The following is a 22,070-nucleotide window of genomic DNA, read 5'->3' as shown; positions in this document are numbered from 1 at the left end:
GCCCCAGGCCTGGCCCGGCTGCTCGGGAGCGCGCCCTAGGGTCCCGCCCTGTCTCGGTCCCGCCTGCCGGCTTCGAACGCTGCGGCTGTCCCTGGCGGGGTCATCCACACAAGGTAGGCCAAAAAGGGCATGAAGGCGGGCCCCAGCCCCCTGTAGGGGTGTGGGTCAGAGAATGGGATCGGGCAGGTTTGGCAAGTGGAAGCCGCCCGGAGCTTCACCCCAGTGGCCCGCGCGCGAGTCGCTTGCGGGCTGGCTCTGCCTCCCGGGACCACACTGCGAAACGCGGGAGAGGGACCCGCTGGTGGCCGGAGCGCAGGCGGGCTCCTGGGGACCTGAGGGACGGGGGCGGGGGCGGGCTGGGCTCAGGTGCCCTTGCTTCATCTTTGCCTCTCCATTCTCGGTGTCTCCGGGTTCCTCTCCCCTCCTACCCCCGCGCGGGCCGAGTCAGGCTCCGCCTTCCGCATCTTTTCCTGGCCGCAGGCACAACCCGGCCGAGATCAGAGTCCCCGGGCTTTGCGCCCCTGGAAGAAGGCAGCCGTGTAAATAATGCCTTGGTTTTCTTTTAAGCGGCTACGGAGAACCCTCATCCCAGTCCCACAAAAACTGCGGTTGGGTACCGTTCCAGTTTTCACTCCTAGGCTCAGATTCCTTGGTGGGGGGGGGGGGGGGGTAGGTTTGAAATTGAGATCTGTGGTGTGACCTTGTGTTTATCTGAAGCTCCTCTACCACGCGGAGTTCTGGTCTACTGGGCGCACGTGAGGGGTGTGTGGGCCCAATACCGAAAGGTAGATGGCTGGTCCCTTATAGCCTCACACTGTTCGTTCTTTACATTAGGATACATTTGAAAACCAGTAAACACACCGGGGAAATACTTTTTCCAGTTCTCCCAAATTTTAATTTATAAATCAGTACCCAAATGCAGTTTTGTAATTATTGTGGCATCATCAGATTCTCTTCCCACCCCCTTTTCTCCCCTTGTAATTTTTGATCAAACTTATTTAAAAAAAGTTACTTAATTTTCTAGACTCTTTGGGATTTAACAGTTAAGAGAATATCACATTTGTCAGAGGCCAGCTTAGAGTTTAGAAAAATAACTGTCTTCTCTTACGCTTTGCTTTGGGCCTGGTGGTTTTGTGGACTTTTAAAAAAGAGTTTAAGACTATCTCTCTTTACTTGGAATATCCAGAATTTACTTTCTTATTGTTTCTTAGCAGTCACCGCTTAGAGGAGACAGTAAAAGGAATTAATCTTATTACCAGTGGCTTTCAAATATTTGAGAAATTTAAGAATTGTGACTGCAGTTCTGATTCATGGATCTTCAAAGAAAGCAGAGAAGGTAGGTGAGAGAGCTGGGATAATTCATTAAGCACTCTTACTTCTAGATGGAGGTTATTCTTTCATATTTTCAAAGGCTTCTTAAATCATTAACCGTTAAAATTTTAACTTTGCTTGCTTGGCAGTTAACCAGCCACACTTCTAGCTTTCCACTGTGAAAATGCATGGGCAAAAGTAGTCTTCCTCACTAAGTCAGGGCGCTTAAGTTTTTCAGTTGTCCTTAGGAGACTGGTAAATCATTTCAAGCCTTGCTTGTCTTCTAAACTGTTAGTTTAACCAAGAACCCTCAAAGCCTGAGGAGATGTGAAACCCATGATTCACTCTAGTAAAGAATTAAGTGTTGTTCCCATCCTTGTGGCTAGAATTGACAAATCAGCTATCATTGTTATATTGTATGCTTTCTCTGTTCTATTCGAAGGAACAACCCTTTGAGATAGCTACTTTACAAATCAGAATACTGTAACTAAGAGAAGCTTAGTAACTTTCCAAAAATCATACAGCTGGGACTTGATAAAGCTAGGATTTGCACTTGGATAAAGCCCATCTCACAACTGTATTCTTCCCTTTGCATAACACGGACTAGTTAATGTTTTATTTTGCTTAATAATAAACTATCCTTTCCTCATTTTTGTCTTTCCTTCCATAGGAGGAAATTCAGTGTTTTTCCTTTTATTTTATCTTTTTGATGTCAGTGAAAGGTGTGTGTCTAATGTGAGAAAGGATAGGAAAATTGATATCCTAGATTTGAAATATTATTTAATTTCTGATGGTACAATATCATTATAAAACACACTAGTACACTTAACCCGATCAGCACCAGGTACTGTATGGAAGTTTTGAATCACTGTTTACACACCTGAAACTAATATAACCTTGTATGTTCACCAAACTAAATTTAAAATATAAAAATTAAACACATGTATTGACTCTTTTTAAAAAAAATAACTTATTAATAATTCTATAACATAGTGTCCTACCCATGGACAAATATTGGCGCATTGAATTGAAATTGTACATGTTTAAAAGAATGTGGTTTGAAACATTTTCTTATTTTCTTTGTATGTAGATTTAAGGATTTACAAAGGTGCAGGTTTGTGCAGATTTGAAGACCAGTATCTTACGAGCTTGTAAAACAGGTAATTTATCTTTTACAGTCTAAAAGAGAAACAGCCATTTATTGATCATCTGTGACAATGTTTTACATATATTAACTCATTTAGTTCTTGCATGAACCTCTGTGAAGCGGGTATTATTTTAGACCATTTAACAGTTAGTACTAAAAGCTACCACTTATTATGTTTCAGTAGTGTGTTTCTTTACTTGTGCTGTGTCAGTGCAGTCCCTGTAAGAGCTACTCAGCATTGTCCAGTAGAACTTTCCCATGATAATGGAAATGTGCTCTATGTTCACTATCCTTTGGGGTAGCCACTAGACACATGGGGCTTTTGAGCACTTGACATGTGCCTAGTATGACTGAAAGACTGAATTTTTAAGTTTTATTTTAGTCCATTGAAATTTTAATTTTTTTAAAAAAGATTTTATTTATCTATTTGACAGAGATAACAAGTAGGTGGAGAGATAGGCAGAGAGAGGAGGAAGCAGGCTCCCTGCTGAGCAGAGAGCCTGATGCGGGGCTTGATCCCAGGACCCTGGGTTCATGACCCAAGCCAAAGGAAGAGGCTTAACCCACTGAGCCACCCAGGCACCCCTGACATTTTAATTTAAATAGCCACATGTGGCAAGAGGATACTGTCTTGGAACCTTGGGTTACTCGTGAGATCTCAGAATCTGGATAACCTGGAAAAATGACAATACTCTTGACTGAAATAGAAAAGTCATGAATCTTTTTGGGGTTTAAGAATCAATTGGGTTTTGGCTGTGTGTTCATTCAGAAAATATTTTGTGATTAACATGGGGAAGGCCCTCTGCTATGGTTAGGGAAGTGGAGTCTCTCCTCAAGGATTTTATCCACTTAAGACCCTTTACTTATTTGTCATAGTGTAGAAGACAATAGCCACAAGAGATGTGCAAATCGAGTATTCTCAGAAGAAGGAGTGCTTATTTCTGGATGCAGAGAGATTAAGGAAGGTTGCTGTGGAAGATCATATTTGAGCTTGATTTTAAAGAATAAGGACTTGTGCATACAAAAATGGTTAAAGAAAGGGGGGTTATGCTTCTAGCAAAGGGATGGACACAATGTTTTAGAAATCCCTTTTGCCAGAACACCTAAATGCTGAATAAACTATATTAGCCTTTTAAATACACTGTAGGCCTGTAGAACAGAAAGGGAAATCCCCAGGGCTAAAAGGTCAAAGAGAGAATAGAAACCAGAGTAGTAAACTAGCAGTGTGTCTTTTGGTTTGGCTGATAGCAGAAAGAAAGCACAATTAAGGACTAGTAATAGGCTCCTCTTGCTCCCCACCCAAGGTAGAGAGAATTCAAAGCCCTTTGACCTTTCAGGTATACAATTCCAAGAGGCACCATTCACATGGTAGTTTGTATAAATGTGTTTCAGGGGATGATTTTGTTCATAAAAGTTAAAATGTAAATATTTCTACTTGAAATTGTACAACCCATGGCATTGGAGAACCACCTTTCCCCAGATTCAGCCAGGATTCTCAAAAAACTACTCAGTGAAAGGTAGGCTAGGAAAAATATCTCCTTCCTGGCAAGGGGGATCACAAAGAAATTTGTTCATTTTCACCCAGGTCCAGGTGGGTGAGTAAAGCTACTTCTTGAGAACTTGAAACTGCAGGGTTTGCCAACATTCAGATTCAAGGTTCAAATTTACTTATCTACATGGTCTAAAAAACCCGGAAAAAAGTTGGCCCAGGTTGGTAATGCGCCAGACTGTCTGGCAAAAATAGATATAGACCCACCCTCTTTGAAAGAGACCCATTCTCTTTCAAAGAGAATAAAGGAGAAGAAATAAAGATTTTAGAAATAATTTAAAATTTGTAGAAATTGAGAATTATTATCCCAGAAACTTATGCTGGGGAAAACACTATAGGAATGTGGCAAGGAATTATCACGTTTAACTAGACTGATGAAGAAAATTGTTAGAATGTTAAAGACTAAAAAGGAAAAAAAAAACAGAAAGGAGGAGATTTTGATAATTCAAGGAGGAAATTACTCATATCGAGTCTATAATGGTGACTTTAGGGAAAAAGGAAAAGAAACTTAACTTAGCAAGACTTAAATGTATATATTTAGCAACAAGTCAGATGATCAGAGTAAATGATGAGTACAAGTCAAAAGTGGCTGAGATTTCATTATTTGGAAGAAGCTGAGCACATTGGAGGATTATGCAGGTAAGAGTTGTTCTTACAGGGGCGCCTGGGTGGCTTTGTGGGTTAAGCCTCTGCCTTTGGCTCAGGTCATGAATGATCCCAGGGTCCTAGGATCCAGCCCCACATCAGGTTCTCTGCTCAGCAGGGAGCCTGCTTCCTCTTCTCTCTCTGCCTGCCTCTCTGCCTACTTGTGATCTCTGTCAAATAAATAAATAAGCTCTTAAAAAAAAAAGTTATTCTTACAAAGTTCATGGGAAATATTTAATTTCTGTCCATCAAACTATGAGAAGATACTCCTCTAAACATGGTATTTTCATATGCATAGCAATAATTTCTTATAACTTGAGGGTATTTCTGTATTTATTTTTAAAAATTAAGTACCTTCAGATACGTTAGTATCAAGTAATCATTAGTGAATTCGGAAACAACATCCTCAGTCTGGAATTTAAGAGAGAAAGTGGTGATGTGTGATATGTGTGTATTTAGGTACTCTTTTTCTTTTCCCCCTCATGCAGGAGCTGGAAATATAATGGTGAACAAAATGGTTGGTTCCTGCTCTGTCAGAAGTTAAGGTTTAGTGAGGAAGATAAAACCAAGCAAACAAGCAACAGTTAAGTGAGATGAATGTCTTGGTCGGGGAAGTCAAGGGTGTTCTTGGAAACAAAGCAGGGACATTCAGCTGAAGCTGTAAGAGTTAGTACTTGAAAATATATAGGAGTAGAGATGTCTGGATGGCTCAGTCGGTTGGGCATCTGCCTTCGGCTGGAGTCATGGTCCCACATCAGGCTCCCTGCTCAGCAGGGAGTCTGCTTCTCTCTGTCTGCTGCTCCCTCTGCTTGTGCTGTCTCTTTCTCTCTCTCTCTCTGACAAATAAAATAAAATAAATTAGAAAAAAAAGAAAATATGTAGGAGTTAGCAGGTGGTAGTGAGGCTGAAGGGTGATAGCATGGTGGTCTGTTACCCAGTCAGAACAGTGTACATGAAGGTCTGCGAGTGTACAAGAGAGCATAACAGATTTGAACATCGGAAAGAAGTTTCCTATAGCCATATAGCACAGTGATTGGTGCTGGAACAGAAATGCTTTAGTTCAAATTCTGAGTCCCAGCCCTGTGACCTTGGACAATGCTCTTAACCTCTGTAATTCTGTTGTGAGAAGTAAATGAGATCATTTATTTAAGGTGATTAGTAATGTGCTGACACAGAGTAGACACTGTGTTTGCATTTGTAATGATGATGAAAGCTAGAGCAAGGAATTGGGAACAAAGAAGTAGCCAGAGATGAATTACCAAAAGTTAAGTAGAGATCAGACAATGCAAAGACCCTGTAGATTGAGTTAAGGAGGAAAGACAATTTATAAGGGCACAGGGAGGCCCTGAAATATTCTTTATAGGAGAACAGGTAGATTGATATTTCAGAATTTTAGAATGATCACTCTGGCTTTAGGGTGGAGTCTAGATTGATCATGGTCCATACTACACTAGAACCATTTGGGAGATTATAATAATAATTGGGCCAAGAAATGGTATTTTCGGTAGAGTAGTGGCAGTGAAGGGTAGATTTGAAGGAAACTTAGAAGGTTGAATAAACAATGCTTACTACTTGATTATGTGTGGAAACCTGAGGGAGGAAGAATGTTTCTGGATATGGCAAGTGGGTGAAGTTTGGTTCCATTTACAGAGAAACTGAAAGCAAGCAGGTGTTAGTAGATGGTGTGGGGAATGATATCAGAAGTGGAAAGCTCATGGTGATAAGTATAAGATAGTGGGAGTGGATGGCTAAAGTAGAAGAGATAAAATACTTGTGAATAATTTTCTCTAATTTGCTTTTTCTACCTCAGAAGACCTGTTTGAAATGTGGTGGTTTCAACAAGGTCTCAGTTTCCTCCCTTCTGCCCTAGTAATTTGGACAGCTGCTGCTTTCATATTTTCATACATTACGGCCATAACACTTCACCATGTTGACCCTGCTCTGCCTTATATCAGGTCAGTGAAATGTATTTTTTTATAGGAGATTGTTTATGTATCATTCACATTTTAACAGTGAAGCGAACATTCCATGTTAACATTTTAAAATTCAGGTTTTATGTTCGACATTATAACAACACAAAGAGTCTAAAAAGGAAGTTGTATTTGGTTCTTTCCATGTGATAGAGAAAGGTGGAGACAGGGATATGATTCACTTAGTGAATTAGTGAATTAAGACACTTTAAGTGTCTTGTCTCCCAAATAAATATTTGAGGTTGTCTCAGAAGATAGAAGTAGAATTACTCTCCCTTTAAAATTCAAAAATGCTGCAAACAACAGTAGTAGTATTAAAAGATAATGGTAATGACAACTATTTATTGATCTACTTGCTATGTACAAGGTTATGTTCTAAGCATTCTTCAGATGATAAATAATTGAATCCTTACAACTACCCTATGAAGTAAAAATTGTTACCCCCATTTAAGATAGAAGGAAATAAGTTATTTGTTCAAGGATTCATGACTCAATAAGAGGTGGAACCAAAATGCGGTTTGGGCAGTTTAACTCTAGAGACCTTGCTTTTAATCTTTATGACATATTGTCTAGGTCTTTCTGACACATTAAGTATCAAAATTTATCAGTAATATTTTTGAAATTTCAAGACTAATAATGATATAAGTATGGGTACTCAGTTGCTTGTGCTATGTTTGTAGCTCTCTTTTCCCAGTTATAAAGACAATATATACTTATCCTAACAAATTTTAAATAATACTAGACTGATTATAAAAGTAAAAAGTGAAAGTCTGTTTCAGCCCCTCTCCTGCTCCTGCCTGTCCAGAGGTAATTAATGGTTTGGTTGGTTTCCTTCCATAGTTTGTTTTGTTGTTATAGTTGTTTCATTTATTTATTTGTTTATATATAAAAATGACCTCTCCAATGTAGAAAATAGTGAATTTTTAAAGGGTGATGAACCAGAGGCTAAATTTATCTTTTTTTTTTTTTAATTTTTTTTTTAAGATTTTATTTATTTGTCAGAGAGAGAGAGGGGGAGAGAGTGAGCACAGGCAGACAGAATGGCAGGCAGAGGCAGAGGGAGAAGCAGGCTCCCTGCCGAGAAAGGAGCCTGATGTGGGACTCGATCCCAGGACGCTGGGATCATGACCTGAGCCGAAGGCAGCTGCTTAACCAACTGAGCCACCCAGGGGTCCCTAAATTTATCTTTTTAGAAGTATCAAGAAGAGGGGCGCCTGGGTGGTTCAGTGGGTTGGGCCTCACCTTCAGCTCGGGTCATGATCTCAGGGTCCTGGGATCAAGCCCCGCATGGGGCTCTCTGCTCAGCAGGCATCCTGCTTTCCCCTCTCTCTGCCTGCCTCTCTGCCTACTTGTGATCTCTGTCAAATAAATAAATAAAATCTTAAAAAAAAAAGTATCAAGAAGAGATCAGAATCTTACTATCTACATTTGTTTCCACAGTGGTATGGTATGGAGCAAAAGATAGCAACAAATTGGGTACACTTTGGGAAGATGTACAAAAACCAAAGATATTTTAGAATTGAAGGTTCCGATTCTAGGAATAATTTGTTGAATAATCACCACTGATCATAGCATGCTGCTACAGAAACAAGTAGCTTAAGGAGACAGTTCATTCTTCCGTAACTTTTTAGAGAACATACATCAGTAATTTCTGAGTGCCTTTCAGCATTTTTATTTCCCCTTTAAGAACTTGTCTGCTTTCACTTTAAAAAGCTTTTAATCATTTAAGAGGCCTTTGGGTTCTTTTTCAGAGTTTCAGTTCTCTGATGGTACTGCATGTGATTTTCTGACAGTACCCTAGACACTTCCTTTTCTGTCCCTGTTCTACCCTTTTATTTTTCTGCTACTGACCTAAGTATTATTACCCTGGGAGCTTTCTCCGATGTTCTAATACATTTAAACTCAGTACTTAATTTTACTTCTCGGGCTCATTTCCTTCATCTGAAGATTGATTAAGTTAGTCTAGATGCTCTGCAAAGTTCCTCTCAGTTCACGGACCCCATCTAAAAGGTTTAATTGTTAACAGTCCCAAAAGACATAACCAAATGTAAATTTCTACACTAAAGACAATTTCACAGCAAGTATGTTTCAGGTGTTCTCTTAGTTTGTTCAGGTAGTGGATGCCTGCGTAGAATGCAGGAGATGAGTACTGGGGGAAGAGAACAAATTAGAATATCTATGTATATTTTAAAATCTTGTTATTTGAGCTTAACTAATAAATACATATATTTTGAAGTTACACAATCAGACTTTTTAATTTTTTTTGCTTTTTGATGGTGTGTGATCAAAATAGTTTGATGATCACTGGGTTGGAGTGCTGTATGATGAGGTGATGGACTTGGCTGATTTTACTCGTAGTCCAGTTTGTATCAGACTGTTCCAGAGCCGAGGCAGGAGCACACTTAGCCAGCCATCTTGGAAATGCATGCTTTTGTTTCCTTACAGGGTGTTTCTAAACTGTAGCATCTCTTGAAATACAACTATTAAAATTTTAGGAAATCAGAAATTTTTTGATTATAGGAATGTATATACATTATTTTTTAAAAATTGGAAGGTAGAAGAAACAAGCAGCTAAACCATAATTCTCACTACCTGAAGATGATCAAAGTAACAGAATCTTTTGTTTCTAAAGATACATCTTAGAGTTGGAGCAATCCTTATATGTGTTACTTCACTTTCCCTAAACTAACCCAAATTTCACCAAACACTATTGATTCCTTACCAGATGTGACTTTCCCTCTCTTTTTGATTCCAATTAGATTGGGTTAGCTGAGATCCTTATTATCTCTTTCCCTTAGTACTTCAGTTTGTGGCCAAAGACTTTGTCTTTTTCATCTTTACTGTAGTTTGAGGGAAGGGAAAGGAACATTTAATGGGTGTTTCTCCTGTGTCTGCTGCTGTGCTAGATTTTCACATGTATTGTCACTTTCATTTCCTCATGTTGCAGATGAGGCTGGAGGAAATTAATAGCCCCATTTTGCAGACAAGGAACAGTCATAGAAAGATAAGAGAGCATACCCAAATTTGCACAGTAAATGGTAGGTGTTGATCTGGATCTGTGTTTGCCCTGAAGCACAAGCGTGTAAGCTGATACATTGTAATACATTGTGATCAGCAATTTTAACAGAAGTCTGGACAGGTGCTCTGTGATTTCTCATTCTGCTAGAGGAGTTGGCCAAGGCTCTGGAGGGCAGGGAAAAAGTGGTCTCATGTGGAAGCTACAAGATGGGAAGGGCTTTGTCTCTTTTACTAACCACTGTACTCCTGTTCCTAAAATACTGTCGGGCACATAATAGGTGGTTGGTAAATGTTTTTGAAATTAACAGGACATGATTAGGTATTAATTGAGTTATAGACAGGGTCAACAACAGATGACAAAAGCAGAGTTGTGAAAGGATCTGTAGTGTTTCGAGAACATCCAGGTGAGACAGAGGAACACACCTGACCAACTGATGGAAATCAGTAACACAGCCCTAATGTACCCAGGGTAGGTATTTTTTGTTATTTTTTAAAAAAGATTTTTATTAATTTATTTGAGAGAGAGAGAATGATCAGGGAAGTGGGGCAGAGGGAGAGAGAAGCAGGCTCCCTACTGAGCATGGAGCCTGATATGGGCCTCAATCCCTGGACCCTACAATCATGACCTGAGCCAAAGGCAGCTGCCTAACTGCCTGAACCACCGGGTGCCCACGTTTGTTTGTTTTTAATCAAGTTCTGTTGATTTCTGTTATCTGAAAAAGAAGTAATCTTGGGGTGCCTTGGTGGTTCAGTCAGTTAACTGGCTGCCTTTGGCTCAGGTCATGATCGCAGGGTCTTGAGATCAAGCCCCGAATCTGGCTCCCTGCACAGTGGAGAGCCTGCTACCCCCACTCTCTCTGCCTGCCGTTCTGCCTACTCGTGATCTCTCTCTCTCTTTCTGCCAAATAAATAAATAAAATCTTTTGAAAAAAAAGTAATTTCAAGTGGTAGGAGAAAGAAGTGAATTAGGGCTACTGGGTGGCTCAGTTGGCTAAGCGTCTGCCTTAAGGGTCCTGGAATGGAGACCCACATCAGGCTTCCTGCTCAGCAGGGAACCTGCTTCTCCTTCTCCCTCTGCCATTCCCCCTGCTTGTGCTCTCTGTCAAATAAATAAAATCTTTTAAAAAAAGAAAAGTGAACTAGATAAATACTGTGAGTTCCAACTGTCATGTTCTCATAAAATTATATGAGTTGAACTTAGGAATGTGTAAAAAGATACAGGATTTGAAGTAATCCATTATTTCTTACTCCTTAGAAAAAAATACACATGTATATTTAGTGTGAGAAATCCACATACCTTCTTTTTTTTCTTTCAGTGATACTGGTACAGTAGCTCCAGAAAAATGCTTGTTTGGGGCAATGTTAAATATTGCTGCAGTTTTGTGTAAGTAATGGAAATTGTTTTAAAAATCAAAATTAATAGCAAAATTGCCCTTTCCTTCTTTAAACACTTGTGTTACTTGTTTTACTTTCTGATTATACCTGAGGGAATGTTATCACTAAATTATTGATCCCAGATATGTTCCTTTTCAAAGAAAGGCAGTTTCTAAAAATACTAAATTATAGAAATAAACCTTAAAAAATATCTATAAGGCTATTTGACTACTCATCCAAATAGAAGTTGTAAAGTATGACCAAATAGTTTTTGAGACCTTAAGTGGATTTCTTAAGTGACCAGTAGAGGACAGAAAGCTTATAAACACACTGACTACAACTAAGACCAACTAAATTCATTTAGGATAAACAATTTATAAGTTTAAGAGTAGTGGTAGAACTGCGTTTTGATTTTTGAACGATGTTGTAACGACAAAGGACTGGAATTCTACTGTAATTTACATTCCTGTTCATTATTTATTTTTTGAATCAAACTTGTATTAATGATTAACTAAAATATTTTTTTCATCAATTGTGATTATTTTAAATATTTGCACTTTTCCATATGGTATTTACTATCTCCTTGGTTCAAAAATTGAAGTCAAGGAAATAAATGATTCAGTGCGTAGAAGTTGATCTTATGACTAAAATTTTCAAAAACATGTCAACAAAAGCATATCTCTGTTTCATTTTCTATGCTTTCAAATTATTTGGCAATACTTTTGCAATGGGAAATTTTACTTGATTTGACCCTTTGCTGATAACAACTATCGTAAAATTGGTGTTTTTGTTCCGTGTAATTGACTGCTATATCTGATTGAACCAAGTTACAATAATTTGAAATAAAATGAAATGGGAGTGAGGCAAATCACCTTTTGTTGTTTCTTTTTTTCTTTTTTTTTTTCTTGGTTGGTTGATTTTTGTTTTGTTTTGTTTTTCTGCCAGTACCCGTTTTATCCATATTTTAGCAACAATTACTATAAATGTTAATGCTAATCATCTAGAAAATTTTGTTTTATATAACACTTATCATTAGAGATTTTCAGAAAACATCAAACTTATCTCTTAAATTTTGTCCTAAATATTTGTAAATGTGAGGCCCATGAGAGTGCCCTTCAGTCACACAGAGATATTACTAGTTCCATAATGCAACCTTAAAGGTTCTTAAAATCAACAGCTATTTCTGTTTTTTGGTTTTTCTCTTCTCTCAAATTAACTTTGAAAGGAAGATTTATGTTAGGTGACCTTTGTTAACTCTTTGTTGGCAACTTTATTCCCTGGTTACTTATTACTTTGCTGTCTTTTGGGTTATCTCTTCCCAGGCATTGCAACCATTTATGTTCGTTACAAGCAAGTTCATGCCCTGAATCCTGAAGAGAGTCGTATCATCAAATTAAACAAGGCTGGCCTTGTACTTGGATTACTGAGTTGTTTTGGACTTTCTGTTGTGGCAAACTTCCAGGTTTGTATTTTAGCCCAGCATAAGTATTTTCCTGAGGTACATAAATTAATACATGTTCAAAAGGAAACCTGAAACATTCAGTTACACACTGTTATTGTTTCTTTGCCTTAACAAAGTAGAATCCCCTGCCTTTAGATCATTTGACCTTCTTAGGGTTCACTACTTTCACAATTAGAAAAATTCATTCTCAGTAAACTCCTGAAAACCTATAAATTATTCTGACCTTTTAATCATTCACAGGGCTCTATTAGACTCTTCATTACTACTTAGTTGGAGATTACTCCAAGACCAGAGAGAATTGATATAAATTGTAAGTGACACAATTATAGATTTGAACTTTGAAAAAATATATATGGCTAGGGGCACCTGCTTGGCTCATCTGGTAGAGCGTGCAACTCTTGATCTCGGGGTTGTGAGTTCGAGTCCCGTGTTGGGTGTAGAGATTACTTAAAAGTAAAGCTCTTTGGGGAAAAAAAAATATGCTAACAAACTACACTCATTTACCTATTTTATATTCTTGTTTAGATGTTCCCATTGATCACCTCTATTTCTAGAGGTGCTCAGCCCCTCATATGAGGAGGTAAAGGAAGTATATGGAGCTTTTCACCTTTTTCTCAGGGAATTCTTGAAATAGCAGGTTAACTTTCACAAAATTTGCAAACTCTTCACATTCCTTTCAACTGACATTCTTTCCGATGAGTCTTTGGTAATACCAGCTATGTCCTGGGCATATGGGTGTTTTTTGCTTAATGGCTCTGCAGTCTTCAGAGTTTCAATTTAGACATCTAATAACTATTTATACACCCTCATACAAATACACATATAGAGGCATATTCATGCATCCACTGCAGGTATTTTTGCCTGATAGATGGCTTTCCTCCCACAGTGATTTAAGGCACAGACATCTTTGAGCTCTCGCATTCCCTAAGTCCTTACTGCCTTCTGCATCCAGCCAACTGGAACAAAGAGAATATGCAGAAATCACACCTGCTTCTTAACAACCTTGACCTGACAGCGACTCACATCATCCTACTAACATTTGCTAGACAAAACAAGAGGGACTGGGAAGTGAAGTCATGCTGAGCATCAGTTCCTGAGACAACTCCATACTGTGGAAGGGACACAGGACTTTTGGTGGCTAGCTAGCTAGCGGTCTTTGCCACAAATAGGATTCTGTCTTCACTAATCACTTTCTGAAGCTCAGTGTTAAAAATATGTTTTGGGGAAATTTTAGTATATGGATAGTGATTCTTTGTTCCAGTTGTCCCTTTACCAATTTAACAGTATCTCTCATCCCTGTGTGGTAAGAATGGATCCCAAAGTGACCTCCACACGTAAGATGCTACCTATGTTAATAATTAATACTTGTTTATGCAATCCAGTAAATTCCAATGGGAGTTCCTAGTTGTGGCCTGTGCACTCTGCCTTTCTGCCTTTTTCTCATTTACATATAAAAATGGTTTATATACTTTTATTGCTATGTTCCTTTTAGCTTTAATTCTAATTCACCTTCACCACAGGGGTCCCTGGGCTTTTTAATTTTGAATCAAATTCCTTTTTTTTCTCTTGATCACATCCCTTTTCATGTAGCTTTGCACCTGTTGAATTTCCTTCACATCCTTCACTGATGGCTTCATTGCTGGGCCCTATTTATAAGCAGATTCTGTAACAGTACCACAATATCCTTCCTTGTATAAACTTTTAGTGCTTAAGTGGTGAGCGCATTGCCCCTGTCTCTCCCCACTTCTGTGTTGCAGAGTTTGACTTGGAAGAGACTCTAGCACTGTTTTAAAGTAGGGACTTGTTGGTTTTACCCCTTAAACATTTCTTGAAAACATCTGCTTCTCTGCATTTCCATCTCTGCTTGCTCTCCCTACCATCTCTTCAACCAGTTCAGATTTCATTATCTTTCATACCCTGGTCTAGTACCATAGCCGTCTAAATGCTTCCTCTGCCTTCACTCTTACCTCCCTTTCATCTTAATATTGCAGCCAGTGTAATCTTTTGTAATTATATGTACATCTCACTCTGTTTCCCTGTACCCTGTTTAAAGTTGTACAGCTCCAAGCTTCCATGAAAAGAGATGTAATCAAGAGAGAAAAAGGAATTTGATGAACCGCCAAGCTTCTTAATTAATTCAAAGGTCTTGCATGATCTACTTCTCCAGCCTCGTTCTTCGTCATTCCCCTTCTTAATATCCTCCCTTGTACATAACACTGGACTTTCTTTATTCCTTAAATAAGACAAGTTTATTTCACTCCATTTCACGTTTCTTTTGTTGGACATTTCACTACCCCATACCTAAATAGATCTAGGTGTCTTCAGGTTTTCCGTGCAGACCTCTTCCTCAGAGAGATCTTCTCTGTGACTAGACTTGTTCGCATGTAGAGTTTTCTTTTTTTGTATTCTTTGTGTTCTCTTAGCCTCTGGAAACAAATTCTTCACAGCACTTACTATAGTCTAATTTTTTTATCTGTGGTTTTAAAAATTTTTTAGTTGATGTGTTTCTCCATTAATTATAAGCACAATGGTTGTGTTCATCGCTGTATATTCATCACCTAACGTAGTACTTCAAACAAAGATGTTCTCATTGTTTAGTGACTTATTAAAGAGGCTAAAGGGACTAAGCAGGATGAATAAAAATTCTTTTGCTACTGCTGTGGTTGTCGGTGCTTAAAGAGACCTCATGTGATTTGGAAAACTCTGACTTAAAAAATGCAGATTTCATTTCTTTGAAAACAACTCTGTATAATAATATTCAGTAAACACAAACACATGATAAGCATCCTCAGTGCCTACTTAGAGGTATTTTTCCCTTCGAAGGACATTTATCTTTGAGGAAAGTTGGAAAGAATAAGTAAGCAGAAATCTGTATTAATTTCGTAGGGCTGCCATAACAAAATACCATAAATTGAGTGACTTACAGTAACAGAAATTTATTCTTTAAAGTTCAGGAGGCCAGAAGTCTGAAACTAAGGTGTTAGAAGGGATAGTTCCCTTTTGGGGACACATGCCTCTTCTCTAGTTTCCAATAGTTACCAGCCATCCTTGGTATTGCGTGGCTTATGGCAACAAAACTCCATAATGTGTGCCTCTGTTGTCACATGCCATTCTTTCTTCCTATAAACTTTATCTTCAAGGAGACTTCAGAGAGAGGATAAGGCTAAGAAAGCAGAAGATTAGTTCCTAAGTTTCATTAACTGCTTATAGGTAAAGATTACAGACCATTCATTGTATACTTTTTAAGTTCTTTATCAGACATTTGCTCCTGACCACACATATTGCTGTAATTTTTCTTGTCTTTGTCAAAGGATAAGTTTTTGTCTTTGCTTTGTGAAAAGATATATTTTTAAAGAGAATAAAATAATGACTTTTGTACATGTTATTTAACTTAGTAATTAATGAGGGAAATAGTAGGTAGTACAAATCAGCTGAAAAGAGAAGTCAAGGTACCACAGGTTTGTAGTCAAATAAGGAATGCTAAAACAAATTTATGATGTAAAACTGGTCATTATTCACAGTGATAATTAATAACATTCAAAAAGACACAATTGCATTTGTATAGTTATGGGTTATTTGCATTTCTATCAGTTTTCTACAAATTAACTTCTGTCTCTACACATAACTTCTATCATTAAGGAAGTTTTCAGAGCCGAGTAAAACTGACATTCGTGTAGAACCAGTGCCAGAGGCTTTAACATTCCACTGGAGTACTCTCTGGCCTATTTCAAGATCTTTTGCTGTTTCCCTGGTCTCTAAAGTAACAAAACTGAATGTCCAAGCAGAAGTACTGCCAGTTAAAACCAGTTTTAAATGCCTTTATTTTTAATCATAAAAATACGGTAATAAGTGCCCTCCATTCTTTGCTTTTACTTTTTTTTTTAATTTTAAAAGATTTTATTTATTTATTTGACAGAGATCACAAGTAGGCTGAGAGGTAGGCAGAGAGAGAGGAGGAAGCAGGCTCCCTGCTGAGCAGAGAGCCTGATGTGGGGCTCGATCCCAGGACCCTGAGATCATGACCTGAGCTGAAGACAGAGGCTTAACCCACTGAGCCACCCAGGCACCCCTGTTTTTACTTTTTAATTCACAGGATTTTGTTGTTGGAACTATGTACTGATCACAGTGGGCATCAATCAGGCTATATCAGTATTTAGCTTCATCAATTTATATGATAATTTTTTTTAAGATTTTATTTATTTATTTGACATAGAGAGAGAGAGATCTCAAGTAAGCAGAGAGGCAGGCAAAGAGAGAGGGGGAAGCAGTCTCCCTGCTGAGCAGAGAGCCCGATGTGGGGCTTGATCCTAGGACCCTGAGATTATGACCTGAGCAGAAGGCAGAGGCTTAACTTACTGAGCCATCCAGGTGCCCTATATGAGAATATTTTTAAAGGGGAAATTTATCCATATTCCTGCTTGTGGCCCTAAAATTGTTAATTTTGTTTTTGCCTATATTTTTCTAGCCTTTAATCATATCTATAGATAAATTCTCAGAAGAAGATAGTACCATTTTGTATTATGTTTTATGGGTACTGAAGTTTTTTTTTTTTATTGTTACCCAAAGTGGTAATAGCAATGCATTCTTTTCTCTTTCCAGCACTCGTAACTTATTGCCAGTTAGAACACCATAAACCAAATCAAAATAGCCCTTCTTCTCCAAAAGAAAACCAATGGCTTTGGCAAAAACATGATTACCTTTTACTTACTATAGCTTCAACTAAGAAAACTGGGTGCTATGTTTGTGAATTAGCACAGTCAGTTGTGAAAGAAGGGACCCAAGTCCTAACCTTTCCCCTGTTGTTACCCCGTCCTACACTCTGCCAGGTGCTCTGCAGTGCCTTCTCAACCAAGCGAAATACAGGCTGCATCAGCTTCGAAAACTAGAGCAGTTCAACCAAAAACATTTGTAGAATTTTTGGAGAGCTACCGTTGTCACTTTTAAGCAGAGGGTACATGTAGTAAAAAGTAAAATGTAAATGGGTACTGATAAAAAGGAGGAAAATATTGGAATTTACGGTAATCTCATGTATAATTTATCCAAAACCAATCAATGAGAACCAAGAGAGAATGCTTTAATTTTCTGAGCCTTGAAATTGCACGCAGATTTAAATTAGATTTAAGTTGAAACCCTCCCTGCAGCTTCCCAACCAGCCTGATCCTCCTTTGCCATGCACTATCCTTTTTCTATAACCCTTATTACCATCTAACAAACGGACTTCGCTTATTTCTAAAGTTTGCCACTTACTGTTTTTGCTTCTTCACTTGAATGTAAATTCTGAGGGCCAGATTTTTGTCTGTTTTGTCCACTAATGTATCTGAGTACTTAGAACAGTGCTTGACATAGAAGAGGTACCCAAATAAACATATTCATGAGTAAATGAATAATCCTTGCCTTGTTTTCAGTCGTGACTACTGATTTAACTGGAATCTTCTGGCTTTTGTGGAGTACTCTGGGAGAGAATTGCTTCAGGAAGTAATCTCTGGAATTCATAGTGTTTTTCCATTCAGCGACTGTTTTTTTGAGATCACTAACCTGTGCTTTTAAATATTGTGTTGGCCATATGTTTTGAGCTTCTTTTATTTATTTCTTCTTTCTACCTCTCAGAAAACAGCCTTTTTTATTGTACACGTATGTGGAGCTGTGCTCACCTTTGGCATGGGCTCGTTATACATGTTCGTTCAGACCATCCTTTCCTACCAAATGCAGCCCAAAATTCATGGCAAACAGGTCTTCTGGATCAGACTACTGGTGGTTATCTGGTGTGGAGTAAGTGCATTTAGCAGTATCCTTTGCTGTAAAACGTAGCTGTACTTGGAAAGGAATTAAATAACAGAATATAAGTGAACACTGTTCGCATATTGTGAGGAGGCATTTTTTGGGGGGGAGATTCTTGGGTTACTAACCCTAAATTAAAGGACGAGATTCAAATTTGACATAGGATCTCAGTAATTGAGCTGGGAACAAAGATAAAATTCAGCCCGATCATACTCACTTCAGAGATGTGAAGGATGAGTTAATGCTCTCCCGAGAACAATTATTTAGCAGAATCTTTGGCTAGTACTGCTGATTTACTGAGCGAAGAGGGATTGACTATGCAAACCATTTCATAGTAATCCTCTGGGTACATTTTAATCTTCACTACTACTATATAATATCGAGTCTTTAAGAAAATGGGTTTGGACCTTGGAAATGAATGAATAATCCTTGTGGAACTTTAAAGTGATTTTTATTTTGAATCTAATTTAAACGTACAGGTTTTCTCTGAGATTCTCCTTGACTTACTTTTTGTATAGTGCTGACTTGCTCATCACTTTTGTACAGTGGGAATTTTGGCACAGATATTGTACAGAAACTCCATTGGAACCCTGAGGACAGAGTAAGATCTTGGAATCTATAAAACATACTTTTATATTAAAGATGACTATTTTGGTTGATTTTGATGTATTTTTCATGTCATCACTAAAAATACTACTTTTCTAGAGTAATCATTTTGTTAAATTAGGATTATTTTCTGTGTCTGATAGAGTTTGTGTAGCACTACACAAACAGTTGAGACAGTAATTGAGACAGTATTTTCTGTCTCAATTCAACAATGAACATTTTCAAGACACAAGGAGAATTGTGATGGCGAAGAGTTTTCTCAGAAATTGACTCCTCCAAATATGGATGTAGTGTACAACATACCCAACTGAGCTCTTTTATTATTGGAATACTTGTTTCCTGAATTACCATCTAGAAGTTTATTATTACGTACTCTTTATTTAGGTTCCAGTATAATGCATATCTGAATGGAGATAACATCTTTGACCCTGAGGGAAAAAAGAGGAGGGACATATACTAACTAGATGACAAAATTAAGTTCATCTGTTTTCACAAACCTCTCAGTGGCATTTCATTTTGAATTATTTTTAAAGAATTAGCCCTGGATAGGACATGTTTGTAAGAATAAAAGAGTGAAATAATTTGCTAGTTTCCCTCAGTTATAATCTATATATTATTTAATGCTTTATTTTTAGTGTAAAAATAACACTAAATTTATTATGAGTATTTTTTACTGAAACATTTTTAGTGACATTTAATGAATCTTATGGCTGTGGGAAAAGCGGTGACTTCCCAAGTATAGAGTAGAGGTTCTCCTGTTCTTAGTTCTTCAGATGGAAATTTTATTCCCTCTAGATGAAGTTACGACAGCTAGATCATTTAGGAAGACTTTCCTAATGCCTTTCTTCAATTCTTGAGATATGTTCATCATCATTAGCCATCAGGGAAATTCAAATCAAAACCACATTGAGATCTGTTCAATACATTAGGATTGTTTTGTTTTGTTTTTTGTTTTTCTCTCCAGAAGGTTTGGATATGGAATTATTTATAAAAGATAAATAGAATTAAGTTTTTAAACAAATGTTATTTTAGACAGTTTTATATTTACAGAAATATTGTAAAAACAGTGCAGAGGGTTCTTTGTTATCAGTATATTCTGTACACACACTTTTTATTAATATCTTTAGTATGGCATGTTGGTTACAATTAATAAACTCACATGTATATAGTTTTTGACAAAAGGCCATAGTATATTAATATGTCCTTAGTGTTTATCTCATGTCCTTTGAATTTCAGAAGACAGATTGGTTTGCAGATTTTATGGTTCTTTTATTTGAGAGAAATTCTAGATCACTCAAGTGAAATTTCAAAAAATTATTCTTTTTTTCCATTGTCACTCAAGGGTTACGTGCTTCACATGATTACCACTGCAGCAGAATGGTCTATGTCTTTCTCCTTCTTTGGTTTTTTCCTGACTTATATCCGTGATTTTCAGGTAAGAAAACACAACATTATATTTATGTAAACTTCCCTCAGGTGGAATAAAAGAAGATGCTATAGTCAAGTCTCCAACATTTTTGAAAATTAACTTCATAAGCAGCGATGCCATAAGAAGAGCTGCTCAGGTAAATCATTTCTGTGTTTGGGAAAACAGTGTGTTGTTAGTAAGGGGTTCATCGTTGAAAATCAGATTGTAAAACAGGTCAATTTCGTCAACTCTGCCTACGTTTATGTAGGCCAACCTCAACATTTCGTTTCACCAATTCCTTTTAGAAACCAAAGAAAAATGAAGAGCTTCTGAGTAGAAAAGCTTGGTTTTCCTAACTCTGTTGGTACTACAGATGATACCTTTGGCAGTACAACATCTGTTCAGTCTTTTTACTCATTGGAATAGATTTACATCTCCAATCCCAAAAATATTCTTCAGAACATTTTGAAGATGGAAAGTTGAAGACGTTGAAGATGTCTTTAAGGAACAAACGCCTATGTATAATTTTCTTTTCTGTTACAGAAAATTTCTTTACGAGTGGAAGCCAATTTACATGGATTAACCCTCTATGACACTGCTCCTTGCCCTGTTAACAATGAGCGAACGCGACTACTTTCCAGAGATTTATGATGAAGGGATAAAATACATCTGTGATGATTACGATTCTCAGGGATTTGGGGGAAATGTTCATGAAAGTTCCTTATTCTGCTTTGAAATTTTTAACCAGTTAATCAAGGCTGACAGTGATATTGATGATTACTGATAATCAAGAGACACGAATAAAGCCATTTGATAAGTTATTTTCAAGGATATCTTCAAGAAGACCCTGTAAAAACATTTATGTCTATACATTCTTTTTAATCCCAGAAAATAAAACCAAAGGACTACAACAACACTGTAGTTTTTTTTCTAATTTATTTGAGAGAAACAAGATGTGCACCAAGCAATCTACAAAATCCAGCCTTTCATATTTTCTAAATCACTGTAAACCATGTTTTGCTTGGAACACTCTTCTAAGAGACATTTTCCAAGGACCCCGGATAATCATTATTACTCAACAGCTCCTTTAGAATTGGATTTGAAGTAATAGTTTAACCATTTCAATACATTTCTTACAGTCTTTATAAATTTTTTTTTTGGAATCCACTTACTAATGGGAGCAGAACTGAATTCAAGTGCTTTCATTGCTTAAGTTTTGCACAAGTGCTTCTGTAGGTATGGACTTGATTCCTGCCACAAGGCCAAATACTATGCCAAGTGGTCTGTCACAGTTTCATGAAGCTTAGTCTCTGAAAAGAGATTTTAATTACTATTGCATGAGAGAAGTAGCTGTAGGCAGATTTACTTCAATTGTGTTTTACATAAAACAAAGGTTAGTGTTCATACGTAAGGCTGAGCAATTAGTGAATAACAGTAGATATGATTAATATAAGTAACCACAAACTGTAGTCAGGAGCTTCTTAGATTTTCATTTATAGCAAATTATAATTATTTATAAAAGTAGTCTTGAGTGGGCAGATATTAAGTCTTTTGAGCAGGGTGTGATCTCTGTAGAACCCAGATTCTAAAGGACAAAATCAGTCCCAAAAAAAACAAGGCACAAAATAATTTTGATACCTGTATCCATCAAAGCTGTCTTTTTCCTCTCTCTCTGTCATGCAAATGATCATATAGCTTCTACTTGGATCCCTATCTGGGCAGATAAAGGATGGTTTACAAATCCCAGATAAAATTCATATTCAAATTATTCATCCAGGAGGTGCTCAGTGACTGGTTCTCAA

The 22,070-nt window shown here is 37.5% G+C and overlaps 1 protein-coding gene across 7 annotated transcripts; it reads left to right on the top strand.

Annotated features, from left to right (window-relative positions):
* The first annotated feature begins 9 nt into the window (after positions 1-9).
* Positions 10-21,184, top strand: DRAM2 (DNA damage regulated autophagy modulator 2). 7 transcript variants are annotated; one of them, XM_059375715.1, is made up of 11 exons: positions 11-113; positions 1,212-1,336; positions 2,402-2,471; positions 5,141-5,235; positions 6,463-6,607; positions 10,957-11,024; positions 12,337-12,476; positions 18,084-18,261; positions 18,773-18,855; positions 20,203-20,295; positions 20,812-21,184. In XM_059375715.1, the coding sequence occupies exons 5-11, from the start codon at positions 6,477-6,479 to the stop codon at positions 20,917-20,919; spliced, it is 801 nt and encodes a 266-aa protein (XP_059231698.1). In that variant the 5' UTR covers positions 11-113; positions 1,212-1,336; positions 2,402-2,471; positions 5,141-5,235; positions 6,463-6,476; the 3' UTR covers positions 20,920-21,184. The 7 variants fall into 7 exon arrangements, with proteins under 7 accessions (XP_059231701.1, XP_059231698.1, XP_059231700.1 ...); XM_059375717.1 differs by having other exon boundaries at positions 15-113; positions 1,215-1,336; XM_059375720.1 differs by having other exon boundaries at positions 17-113; positions 6,523-6,607.
* Positions 21,185-22,070: the final 886 nt, after the last annotated feature.

The sequence above is a fragment of the Mustela nigripes genome, chromosome 14, assembly GCF_022355385.1.
Source record: "Mustela nigripes isolate SB6536 chromosome 14, MUSNIG.SB6536, whole genome shotgun sequence".
NCBI lineage: Eukaryota > Metazoa > Chordata > Mammalia > Carnivora > Mustelidae > Mustela > Mustela nigripes.
The sequence above is the reverse complement of the archived record's forward strand: the minus strand, read 5'-3'. Positions and strand labels throughout refer to the sequence as shown.